The following is a 13,924-nucleotide window of genomic DNA, read 5'->3' as shown; positions in this document are numbered from 1 at the left end:
AACCTACAGGCAACAATCCCTCATAGTAACAGGCACATCCAAGCACATTCAGTCCTTCTATCCCGAACTCCTTGACAAAGATAAGATGAGGTCTTTCTTTGGAAGTGGTTACAAGAGGACACCTCAACTTAGGGCTGCGCCACTATAGGATGAGAGATTGTCTTGGGTTGATTTTATGATAAYACTCTATTTCTATATTCCGTCTGCTTGTAYGCCCAAAAGGTGTCTGTGCCTTTAAATGTGACCTGGAAGAAGGGGCAGGGGTGGCTGGAAAGGCAGTGCAGGCAATTAAAAGCTGGGGCTACCACGCTGCCGTGGGCTTTTGGGAGCTCAGCTTGGCRCTGCGGGAGTTCTGCTCGCTGAGTGCAGGGGACTTACGTTGGTGCCACTTAGCTAACTCGGGTTTGTTAGCTTGGGCAAACAGCTCTCCCTGGACTGCTACCCCTTCTGTGACTCCTGTGATTTTCTGGAGCGGATTGGCAGGGCTGCGGTCCAAGAACCAGGAGACAAGCACCGACCAGCCAGGGGCCGGGGSGGGGGTCAAGCTGCGGGTGCTGCTCTGTCCCAGACTCCAGAGAAGAGAAGCCAAGCCGGCCAGASAAAAAGCACACCAAGCCCTCTGTTTAATCCACCATGAGGAGAGGACTACCACCAGGTTTTCCGCTGTTGCCCGAGCGACCATATGGACTTATTCTTTTTTCTTTTTTTTTTCTTCCCRAGACAGGAGCTGCGCCATCTTTTCTCCTCACCATGTGCCAAGCGGCTGTGGGGGAAAGGGGGCGGTGTGCATTCCTGAGTTTTAAATGTCCAACAGTTACTCAGTTTCTTTAATCTGTGTCCTGTGGGTACCTTGTTTTGTTAATAAACTATTTTTCTCTTCACATTTGCCCAAACTTCCGTTTCATATTGGTGAAAAAAATATATCAAACTTTTTGCTTCAGAGGAAACATTTATCCTGTAACTTTTCTCTCTGAAAACATTGTCTCAAACCAAGACAGAGATGTACATTGCTACTGGACTTTGAATGCCAAAGTGTAGAAACTTCCAATAAAGTGGGTAACATGCAATAAAAACATTTTGTTTTGAATCATATAAAGTTCATGTATTTTAATTCCATTTTAATTCTACTTTAGCTACATGCCTTTATTTTACAAAATGAAACTTAGGAAAACCTAAAAAGCCACACATAAGAACAGGCCAGATCATTACCATAACAGTTTGGTTTCAGCAAGTCAAAACAAGGAATGAATTCACTGCTTCCCATTGGCAGGCAGGTATTCAGCCATTCCTGGCAAAGTAGAGTTTCATCACATGGAAYGGTCACTTGCCATGACTCTAAATATCATCTTGCCCCCTTGCTCCTTTTTCCACCAGCTTATATGCTGAGCATGGCACCATACATTGTGGAAAATCCCTTTAGTTAGTTGGGGTCAGCTGTCTCAGCGGCATCCCCTGACAGCTTCTTGTGCATCTAAAGCCTCGCTGGCACGATGGTGTGAGATGCAGAAAAGCCCTTGGCTCTGAATAAACTCTGCTCACCAATAAMTAAAATATCCCTGTATTATCAACACTGTTTTCAGCACAAGTCCAAAGCACAGCCCCCTACTAGCCATTGTGAAGAAAAATAACTCTATGCCTATTAAAAAAAAGCACATTAAATATGTCAATTAAATAGGTTATCAGCCATTCCATTTTATGTCACAGAGTGTCAAAAATGTAAAGATTTATGAAGTTAAACACCTCTTTATAAAATTTTTTTATAAATTCATAAAGATTAAAAGAGGGCATATGAATTTATTTTTTTTTCGGTATACATGCAGTCACTTATATTCAGGCTACACAAGAAGATGTCTTGAACTGTTTGTTGCAGTCAGGTTTTTTTTCATAGATGCATGCATGACATACAGTCATGCCACTCGTGTTGAGCACTTATATGGAATGGATGTTGGCTTACTCTGAGTACAATAGATAAACTTTTAGGTGGAAGTATAGGTCTCTCTCTGATAGAGAATAGGAAGGCTCTGCAGAGGGATCTGGACAGGCTACATAGATGGACCAAGGTTCAACAAGGCCAAGTGCCAGAACCTGCCCTTGCAGAGCTACAGACTTGGGGCAGAGTGGCTGGAAAGCTGCCTGATGATAAAGACCTGGGCTCACTGGTCAGCAGCTGAACATGGGCCAGCAGTGCCATGGCGGCCAAGAAGGCCAAAGGCATCCTGGCCTGTATCAGCAATAGTGAGGCCAGCAGGACCAGGACAGGGATTGTCCCCATGTATTTGGCACTGGTGAGGCCCCACTTCCCCACTACAAGAAGGACACTGAGGTGCTGGAGTGTTTCCAGAGAAGGGCAGTTGAGTTGAGGAAGGGTCTAGAGGGTGAGTCCTATGAAGAATTGCCGTGGGAGCTTGGGGCTCTTGGAGCCTGCAGAAAAGGAGGCTTAAGGCAGACTGATCGCTATAGCTGCCTGAAAGGAGGTKGTAGCCAGGTGGGGGTCAGTTTCTTCTCCCAGGTAACAAGTGACAAGAAGATATGGCCTCAAGCTGTGCCAGGGGAGGTTAAGGTTGGATAACAGGAAGAATTTCTTCACAGAAATGGTTGGCAAGCATTGGAATGGGCTGTCCAGGGAGGTGGTGGAGTCATCATCATTGGAGGTGTTAAAACTCAGTGCCATGGTATAGTTGACAAAGTATTATCTGGCCAAAGATTGGACTTGATGATCTCAGAGGTTTCTTCCAACCTAAATGATTCTGTGATAAATTCATTATTTAAAAATGAGTGTTTATATAATCATATAATAATTCTGTCAATACTTTTGCTGTTAGGAGTTTTAGAATAAATAATGGGAAATTTATAGTAGACGCTCTTTTAAGAAACTGTCAATCAAATATGGTAGTGTTTGACTCTGAATTGTTCAGTTTATTTTTCCTACTTGCATTGTGTATTTTCCATTAGGGAGAATGGAGGAGGAGGGATAAACAAGATCACYCAAACCCATCATTATTAGATGATTAAAAATGCACAGCCATACAGTTCTCAGCAGATAACACCATGGATTAACAATTGCCAAGGCAAATTATCATAATTAATCACACTGGCTACAGTGCATCAGATTATTAAGTTAAATTGTAAGACAAATAATTCAAAAGAGTTTCATATGGCTTATTTCTAAATTTAGAGTAATATCTATAACAGCAGTGCTGGGTGGACATTAATGCAATGTTTTTATTCATTTTAGTAGGATGCAACAGTATGAAGTAAAACAACCTCAGGAGTGAATCCTCATGTTCTTCCCTCAACAGCAGGAATTCAYAGAAAGGTTTAGAATGTCATTAGAAAAGTCCTCTTACATGTAATTTTACTGCTGTTCCCAGATTTTTTTTTCTCTTCTAGAAGAGTTTGAACTGTAACAAAAGCCTAGCTAATGCTTTACACAAGCTTAACACTTTTCCTGTGCCAGTCTTCCAACACCAGCTGATTCCACCATAGACCATTTTGTCACGTAGCTTTTTGACATCATAGCAGCTKGCCTTACCACATGTGCAGTTTGCCAAATTATATGTTACTGCTTAAGCACAGATTATCTGCATGAACAGGGTACTGAGCTGGGCACTTAACTTTCTTTCTAGTATATGAGAGTATTTTTTGCCTGTTTCTTTTGGACAAATTTATGTGGAAGAATAGAGCTAGACTACACCCCATTAACTGGCAAAATAAATACATTCTAAAGTAAGATTGTTTTTTCAGTTTTGCCATTCTAAATGGACTTCCATCTGTTATGTAATTTAAATTCTTTCCAAGGTTTCTCTTCCCATTACCTCTTCAATATWAAATTATTTAATTTGGAGTTTTGCTCCCCTTCGGGCACATTTGATTAGAAATTTCCCAGTTTGACAAGGAAATAATGAACTAAATCCAAGTCACGCTTGCTATTTTGAGTGAGCGAATACCCTTATTGCTTCCTTAGCATATTAGTGATTGGTCCTTGTTTTTCCATTTTGGAAGGTAATGGGATTTCTGCTATGGATTAGACTCACTTCCCCACTCTGTAAAGAGATAAAATGAGGACAAGTAGCAAAGGACAAAGGCTTTTAGATTTTTCTGATCGAAATTAGAAAAAAAGTCTAGATTTTTCAAAGCAAACCATATTTATATCTTCATCTTTGGATATTCAGGCATCTATTCTATTTTACTGTTTTGTGCCATGATTTTCTTTCCTATTGCTATACTGAAGGCATTTATGGCCTTTGAAAAAGGAAATGCTAACTGTTTGTCACTAACTATGTCTTTGTTAGGTTCTAAAATTACTCCTTTTGACATCAGGTTACTGGCTTTTTTTCAATCCTTGGTCTGCTTACACGCACTAGTGGGCTGTTTCTATCACTAGCAATCAATGAGTTTATCTTTACTGAAGAGTTCATGCTTGTTCCTCCACGTGCTGATACTGGGTGGCTGCCTCAACTCAAAATGAATGCCTGGTCTATCAAGGGATAGCAGTGGTGTGAAGCACTGGTTCTAGTGCAGCACTGTGCCCTCAAAGTTCCATTGGTTCTGGACTCTCAGCTACAGATTCTGCTGGCTCCAGCAGCAAGGCAAGAAGACTGAAGTTGTCAGTGTCTTTTCTTCCACTGCTTCCCTATGTTGGYTCCATTTCTCAGCAAGGTGCCAGAGGAGACCACAGAGATTTGCCACATATCTGTGTAGAGTTGGTGGAGATATCTTGGTTTTGGAGGAGTGTAGCGAAGGAGAATGTCATAACTCATGGGCTGGAGGAAAATCAGAGCGTGACACAGTCCCAGTACCAACCTGAGTTGTAACATGTAGCATGTTCTTCAACAAAAACTGTACTAGCTGGGGGCTGGAGGATTAACAAGAGCAGAAGAGGGGGATGTGCCTGTCTTGCCGAAGGTTGAGCCTTCTGACTTTCTCTTCCTGAGGAATATATCCTTGCCTAATCAAGGTATTCAATGTTACATTGGTGGAACAAACCAGACTTGGCTGTAGAGAGGAAACTAAGTACACCAGGGATGAGGCAATGTACTGCAGCAATGTTCTTCCTTCTTCCCTGTCAAGCATAGGAGGTTTTCAAGTTATCTGCTGTAGAGGATTGTCTGATTATATCTGTATGGCTGCTTGCCTGCACTAAAGTGAGGCAAATACATATGCCTTAACTATAAAGACACTGTTTGGTTATGAGAATTTAGCTTCTTCTCACTCAAGTTCACTTTCAGTAGGAAGATCTCCATTTACTGAAATGAGTATAATCCTTTTACTGTCAGGTTTCTGTAACGGTTTTGTGGATGCATTGGATATTGCCAGTTTCATAGGTTTTAGAGGKAGTGAATACCAAAAATACAAGATGAAAGTAAAAAGACTAACAGTAGTTTCGATGCTGCTTGATTTATTCATTGCACATTTATATGTGGATCAACTGTTAGGTAGGCTTTCTGATGATTAATCTTTACTGATGTATTTCTAGAGCACTCGGAGTTAATAGATATGAGGATAACAAGGAAGACAGGGTATTCTTTTTATGCTTTCAATTTCCTTGTTTATTCTCATAGCCTTTCTCAGCTCTCATTCCTATTCGTACAAGATTTGTGTAGCTGATTTCCACTCACTCTACCATTAACCCTCTAGTCCTTTCAGGAATCACACTTGCTTTTTTAGGGTAGTGTCACTTACATATTCCATAGATACTCTGTGATCTGGAAATCTGGGGCTTTTTTACATGTAGAGGTTTTCAACTTATTCAGCTCATGTGTTTTCTGGATGGTACCTAAAAAGTTCAATATGCTACCAAATTTTTCTCATTCTTACCATGCTATTTCTTAACGGCTGTCTTGTGAAGTTTATACATTTGAGCAGTTTTATGATCTGTTTATGCCCACTCTCCATCCCTATGCTTCTGCATTCCATGCAGCYCATTGGCCTCTATTTTAGCCAAGACTTCACGTTCTCCTAATTCTTCCCCAAGGCCCTACCATCTCCATTGTAGCTAACAATGTTCCATGAGGAAATTTGCAATGCCTCATTGAACACTATTCTGTTGATACATCCTTTTTTTTCCTTTATTTAAACAAAAATAATCACTTAACCGCAGAAAGATGTCAAATTGGTCTGATACAGGTCTATTCAGACTTAATGCATTTTGCAGTTGCATAGTGCATTGATCATCTACCATACCTGTGTTGTTAGCCATCCTCTTACTRCTCAAAATCTGTGCATTAGGTGTCTAGTCTTTTATGGATTCTTTTTTTTTTAATGATTATTATTGTAGTAATGTGTTGCTGAAAAATAAAATTTTCTGAGAAATCTCAGGACCGTTCTGAAACATTGCCACCTTGTGGCTCCTGGAAGACCGCCACCTTTAACAGCTCTRTTTCACGTACTTAGTTGGAAGAAATGGCATAACATTTGAATTATTTGAATAATTGACTAGTATAATATGCTGCCTTTGTTTTCCAGCTTACAGGAAATGTAAATGAATCCTAATAGTTTTACTCAAAATTGTTCTTCCATGCATTGCACTAGGCTTCTTTTCTTTCTCCTTTTTCTTTTGTTTTTCCTTAAAGGGAATTAAAATGGCTGTGCAGTGTAATATAAAGGTGACAGAGACTGTGAACCCACTAAAAAGTAGATTTTAAAATTATGAAAAATTGAGCATGGTATCATGGTATTATTGGTACTAGGTGTTAATATTTAGGATGTACTCCAGAGTGAAGTACATCCTAAATGCTGACTAACTAGAAACTGAATATCTCAAGATTRTATAGATGAATTAACTCTGAAACAGTCTTATTAATTTCTTATACACATGTCTGATGCTTCTCTTCTCTAGGGAGAAAAATTTGTTTTAAAATGTGGTGGCACTTTTAAGTATAGTAAAAACAAAAGATCTGTGATAGACTGCAAAAATTGTTGGGTTAGATTTCATGTTCCATACTGTAGAGGAGATGATCCAAATTTTCTTTCTTCTGTGAGCTCCTTTTCCTATTTGTCATCATTGTTGGACTGTTACTATAACAAAAACATTCATGTTTTTTCAACCAAGAAACAATTACGATTTTTCCACATATTTATTTTTTAATTTCTTCCTTTCTGAAGTCCCTATGAAAATGCAAAAAACAAGGTAACACACGCACGAAGTCTATCCTGAACAATGTGGTTCAGTGTAAGGGAGAGTAAAAAGGGATCAGGATCTGGAGTGCCATCCAGACTAACTGTTTTCCCCAGGATGTCCCTGGGAATCTCCCAGTCCCATTCAGACCAAGTTCCACAAGAGCCATCCAGTTGTAGGGGCCAGACTCCCTGATGGGTGAGGGCAGTGCCAGAATGCTGGCTGGAAGGAGAGTTCAGGAGGAAATTAATAAAGCTGACTGAAAGAAATGGAGCTGTATCCATTACCTGTTCTCATGGAACTAAAAAACATGCAAAGTAGTAAATTTTTCTACATGTCCCTTCCAGATTATAACTTCATTCTCGAAATGAATTGCAGCAGATACACATGTACAGTAAGATGAGAGGACAATGAGCAATGAGATTCAAAGAATCAGAAAARCATAAGAGCCTGAAGCTCTGAGGCAATGCTACAGTTCCCTTTGCTGCTTCTCTCATCTTGGTTGCTTATCCTTTGATAAAGTAGTCTGCTCTGACTATAAACMATATTTACATTTTGTTTTCTTTATATCTTTCATGATAACATACAGGAATACAACTTAGCATGGGGAAGCACAGCTTAGCATGGGGAAGCTAAGCTTATCCATATTTTGTGTAGAAATTTTTTGAGGAGTCTTTTAGTTGCACACTAGAAAACTGGAAAGAAAGAAGAGGATGCTGACTAGGAACATTTAAGATATTTATGTGCTTTTGAGCCTTTTTTTTTTTCTGATGAAGGGGGTGTGGATTTATGAAATTATTTACAGCCTGCTGAAAGAATTTGAAAATGCATCACAATCATTTGCCATACAGATRTCAAAATGAATAATTTTGTGTATTAGGAATAGCTGCATAATGTTGTTTGGAGAGCTGCATGAAATGATTCTAAATCAAGGTGAAATTTTTAAAGGATTTTGAATAAGTTATAAGTATTTGGAAACAGCAGTAAAATGAGAAAAAAAAGATGGTTTTCAAAATGAGAGGGAGATGGGCATCTTCATTTGGAGGCAGACACAAGAAATATATTAACAACATGCACTGGGGACTCCCATAAAAGCAGAACTGGGTTGCTGGTGGGAGAGGCTGTCCAGAGCAGATGGGGATAGTGAGAAACCTCCAAATTGTAGAAAGTTGAATAGAGTGTTAGGGCAGAATAGAGCATGCAAATGAGGGATTTTGTTCCCTCAGTAATCACTGCTTGCTGATTCTCTCCCTTCTCAGAAATGAGAAATCACACAACTGCTAGAGAATGCTGAGCCTTGACCTCCTCTGCTATTTTCATGGGTGGCAAGATAGCAAGATGGCTTCAGGCCTCTGCTCCTTGTCCTTGTGCTGCTGCCCCCTTTGGTATACAACAGTCAAAGGGAACCTCTGGAGATCATCCAGGCCGAATGCTCCCTCAAAGCAGGACTGCCAGCAAGACCAGGTCTGGTCAACTGTGGCTCTGTTGAATAACTTTTAAAAGTTTTAACTTGGGTCCAACTGGGAGTGAAAGTTGCAGTCCAGGATCTTGTACTTGCAAGTAGGGTTGAGAATGTTACAAGTAGTAATATAGGGTCTTTTTGTTCATTAACAATGGGAAAAACTTTTTCCTTATCCGTTTCCCACCTTTGCATATTTTCTTTGTCATGTGCATAATGGTACTAGATGTCGAATAGGGCCAAGGTAACACTGATCGATTCCTAATTGGTTTGGTATGCACATTTTAATTTCCTTGGGGTCAAAAAGAATGTTTGTTCATCCTCTAATTTCTAGTGATGCTGCATTGCTGTGGTAGAAATCTTTTTTATAAATTGAGTGTCCTTTTAAAAAAGAAATCCTTATTAATGAGAATAATAAAATTGTCTAGTCTAGAGGCAGTCTAGTTTGGCATTCAAAATCCCAGAACAGGACTGGGAGTGTAAATTGCTGTGAATGAAGGAGGTCCTCATTTGTAATTTTCTTCTCTTAGTGAGATTTCTGCAGGGAATGCAAAATCATTGACTGACAATTGCGGTCTCTGAAAATAATCTGCTTTTTCAGCATGTGATTTCACTTTAGACTGTKTTAGTGCTTGAGTGAAATTTACAGCAGAAAAGTGTACAAATTCCTAAAATAGTGTAAGTTGGTCATAGGACCAAAATTTATTGTTTTGTGTAGAAAACAGCTGTTATAACCCTAAACAGCATTGTGAATCAGTGAGAAGGATTAAAATATGGAAATACTTTATTTCTACTAGACCTTGTGTTTAGGAATATGTCACGTGTTGAGGCTACCTCAATACAAAATCATTTGTTACCAGTTAGAAGGTTTACAATATGAGTGCTGTTTTATTTTGTTAAAAGTTATTGCTAATCGATTAGTGTTCCTTGTGTTAACTTTCCATTTATTCCTCTCATTACCCACCCCTGTTAGAGGCAACAACCACTCGAGTATGAACATCAGCATAAATGTGAATGGTCATCCTTTAGTTCTGTCACTTGTTCCATTCAATGCATTGCACAGTCATACACATGTAGTTTTCCTTTTAGTCTGGTTTTCAGATGATTTTTATAATCAGATCAGCCATACAGGAGCAAAAGAAAAAACTGGACAAGGCAGAGCACTTTCCAAAACATTTCAACAGCTATATTTTGTGTACATGGATTCACTCTTGCTGCTCCAAAACTCTGAGTTCCTTGGGCTGACCTTGGGTATTCCTTAGGCTGACCTGAAGGGCAACACCACTTTGCTTGACAGATGAGCTTTTGATAAAAATAGAAGAGACTTTTCTTATAATCTTTCTAGAGAGCTGGATGCTGTCATTCATTTATTTTCAGTGTTTTGATACTTTACACTGCAGTGTTCTTTCTTACATTTTCCAATCTCCCATTCAGTGACAAATCCTTACAGTCATGATGCTGCTTCCCTTCTTGGTCTGAAAGGTCAGCAGTGGCTGCCCTTTGAGAAAGCCATAATTGAGTCTTTCCTCACTTGGCGAGCCTGAGGCTGCCAACCCTCCTTGTATAGACTCTACAATTCTTCAGCAGTCATCCACCTTTTTTTTGTTGTTGTTTTTCTCAGCTCTAATGAAAAAAGCAAGCAATCACAATTTAACAGAGGATTTTCATATGCTCCCTTCAGGTCTTGTTATAGTCAATGTAACACATAAAGGAATCATTATTTCTGTAGCCTCCCTTAATACATCTGACATGCATGTCTCAGTGCTGTCAAATGCTGCATCCTACAGGTCTCCAATGCTGCCTTCAAGGTAATGATTYTTATTACTGCCCTGGATTCCATGTTATTTGCCATGTACTGCAGATGTTATCTGTGAGCTTTTTATTCATATCTTGCATTGCAATTGTTTGTAGGCCACAGAAGAACTATTCAGTCAGCACTTGTCCCTGGAAGAGCCTGTCAGTGTAATTTTTGTTTGCTCGTTTGTCTGGTTAAGTCTTCTATGGAACAGAAGTTTAAAACCCACTTTTTCCATAACAGTCTTGGAATTTACTAACCCATTTCAGCAAAAAGGCAAAGACCTTTTTTAATATGTTCGCTGAAGAGAAGCTACAGAGAACATTTAGTCTTTAGACATTGTAAATTTTGTATCCAGAGCAGTACTTATGAAATTTCAGCACCACCTATTCTATCTTGAGCACCAGAGAATTTAACCATCAGTCCAAATTCCTCTCATGGTTCTTTATTGTCTGACAGGTGTATACCTCTGTATCGGTTCTTTATTGTCTGACAGGTGGTCAGCTCATTTTATAACTCCAGTATATTTCTCTTAACACAGTAAATCAACTTTAGGACACAAAAAGCAGTCAACAGAGCTTCATGAGATCCACTGTTGACAAAATACTTGGATTGTAACCCAAAATTCGGGTTACCCAAAAATAATTCTGCTGTAGAAGTACAAGCATACTTAATGAAATCAACATGAAAATTATAGTGAATAACCATTTTCTAGTGATGTGATATTCTTTGGATAATTAAAAATTGGAAATTGCTGTATGTTATAAAGTGCCAACAAATATTTAATTCCATCATGTTCTTTGCAATACTCTTGGTATAAGAACAGTAGGAAATAGACTTAGTTAATGATCCTTAGCCTCAAGACAACATGATTRCCACAAATATATGACAGAACTTTAAAGTTCTCAAGCACAGTTTTGCAAAGTTAAACATTCCATCTTTTGATGTATCTTCTGGAAGAAACTGTAAAAAAAAACTTTGAATAAACTGAGTATTATTTGATGGCTTTATCAAATGYGAATCTGTGCATGTGAGCAACACAAAGCACTTGCAGACACCCTCTTCTAAGTGTTAATTTTTACTCCTTATTTCTTTAATATCAATTAAGTAAAAGGACGATATGGGTGGGCCRAAATATGCACTTCTGTGACATCTCACAGCTGCCACTACAGTGGGTCTTGATAGTCAGATAACAGAATCACAGAATAGTTTAGGTAGGAAGGGAACTCTGGAAGTCATCTGGTCTAACCACCTTGGTTTCCAGGATGAGAATCTTCATCACTTTCCAGGAGCCAAGGTGAATCTGACAGGMCTGTAGTTCCCTATATCCTCCTGCTTGCCCTTCTTGGATATAGAAGTGACATTTTCTTTTTCCAGTCTTCCCTCACTTTTCCCAGTCACCACATTTGACTACCAGGAGTAGCTTTACAGTGACATCTGCCAACTCACTCAGGGTTTGTGGATGTGTCCTGTAAGCGACCATGGACTTCCATCTATCCWGTTTGCCTAAGTATTCCCTGACCTAATCCTTTCCACCAAGGGTGCATCTTCCTTGCTCTAGCCTCATCCCTCGTTGTCTGGAACCTGAGATGCCTGAATCACATCAGACGTGTTTAGGTGAATTCATTCAGACTGTTGCCATGGCAGAAACTAGCAAGTCTGATGCATAAGCTTGGAACTGCATTTTAAATGGCAAGCATTTTCTGGGTGAAAACACAACTTGGGTAGGCATCTAAGGACATCTTACAACATCTAAGAGCAGCAGCTTTAGATTTTCCAGATGGCACCTGCAAGTGTGCCAGAATACATGGAAAAACATCAAGGGGCTTACAGTCAATACTGGCAAGATCCATAACATTAGAGACCCTTTTTATAAAGATCAGTGATCCATGCTAAAAATTTCTCTGTGAATACAGCAAGAAAATGTGTTTAGCCAGCATTTTGTACTGATGCAGYTCATTACAGACATTGCCACACTGAATAAGATGACATTAAAACTGTGCTTCTGTTACTGTTCCACTGAATTTRACAGTGGATAAATCCTTCATCCACTCTCACTGCTTAATAACCAGCTGTCATAGTCCTCCTAATGTAACACTTTCATTGCATCCAAGAAGAAATAGGACCACAAAAGGATAGTAAATGATCCTGGGAAGTCTTTCCCAGACAGATAAATGCTACTACGAAGGAAGTAAGTTGTTACTAGAACTGTGATGTTAATGAAAAACATGGGCAATTATATGCCCTTGTAGCTGGCTTTTTTTTGTGTAGGGTTTTTTTGTGTGTGTGGTTGTTTTTGTTTTTGGTGGTTTTTTTTTTTTTTTTTTTTTTTTTTTTTTTTTTTTTTTTTTTTTTTTTTTTTTTTTTTTTTTTTTTTTTTTTTTTTTTTTTAGTGCAGAAGATTAAAAAAAGTCACCCACACAGTTTGCAGGATTTTGAGATTCATGGTTCATATTGTTTATGCAGCAGCAGACATTTTAAGGAAGCAGATTAAGAGAAGCTTGTCTAGTTTACTAGTTTAAAAAATGGCCACACACTATACCACAAAACTGATGTTGTTTATGTTTTCTTTTAGGAACGTCTCTTGATGAGCCTTTTGCCCAGGAATGTTGCAATGGAAATGAAGGAAGACTTCCTGAAGCCTCCTGAAAGGATTTTCCACAAGATTTACATACAAAGGCATGATAATGTTAGGTAGGATTGATGTAGCCCATGAAATAAACTATATACTCTAAACTATAGAGTATATTTAGTGCAAGGACAGTGATGAATAATTGTAGTCAGGTTTCAGAGAAAAAAAAAAAAAAAAAAAAAAAAAAGCAGTATACTGAAGAGTTATGCAGCATGGGAGAATGGGTGCACCAGGAGGATTTAATAGTCTTCTGAGGAGATAATCATGAATCAATAAATGCCTTAGAATAGTAGTGCTGGGAGACTGACAACTTCTTCCAAATGACTAGTCATTGGTTTTRTACTGTTTTATGTTTTGGGTAAATAGAAATATTTATTCTGAATGGTAGTTTTTACATATTTATATTTTCTAATAGTAAGATGAATTATTTCTAATGTAATAGGTTTTTCTGGATAATAGCATGGGAACACAAAAAGAAAGCATGATATAAACTTAAAGAAATGTGTATTTGTCCACACCACATGAGTATTCCCCCTCAGAGCTTATTGACTGAGGCTCAGTTCTCCTTCTTCCTCTTGTACAGTAGTTGACTGAATGCAAGTGCTGTCATTTATATTGCTTGTTCTTAACACACATTCTCATTTGTTATTCTTCTTTGCCTCCAGAAAAAAAATTGTGCTTTATCACACTACTGCCAAGTACCTTGCTTCCACATCAAAAACAGCATCAAAGAAGTTCAGTTGGTGTCACCCTTGCACTAAGCAAGGTGCAGTCTTAGTAAGTTATGCCACAGACCTGCCTTGATTTGCATGGGATCCTCATGTACCAAAGGAGTAAATGCCATCAGCACCTTCTCTTCTTCATCCACTGATAAGTTTCTTCTCTCAAGGYTTAATCAACCTCCCGTTGAGCTGGTTTTCA

At 38.8% G+C, this 13,924-nt stretch overlaps 1 protein-coding gene across 1 annotated transcript in view; it reads left to right on the top strand.

Annotated features, from left to right (window-relative positions):
- The window catches only part of ADCY1 (adenylate cyclase 1), a 147,441-nt gene that overhangs the window by 50,528 nt on the left and 82,989 nt on the right, over positions 1 to 13,924 (top strand). The window contains exon 3 of the mRNA XM_057367480.1: positions 12,947 to 13,065. Within this exon, the coding sequence (XP_057223463.1) occupies positions 12,947 to 13,065 (119 nt within the window). The remainder of the gene's footprint in view (positions 1 to 12,946; positions 13,066 to 13,924) is intronic.

Source organism: Malurus melanocephalus, unplaced genomic scaffold (assembly GCF_030028575.1).
Source record: "Malurus melanocephalus ecotype Western Australia unplaced genomic scaffold, MMel_1.1 scaffold_79, whole genome shotgun sequence".
NCBI classification, from domain to species: domain Eukaryota; kingdom Metazoa; phylum Chordata; class Aves; order Passeriformes; family Maluridae; genus Malurus; species Malurus melanocephalus.
Note: the sequence above shows the minus strand (reverse complement) of the source record. Positions and strands in the feature narration are given on the sequence as shown.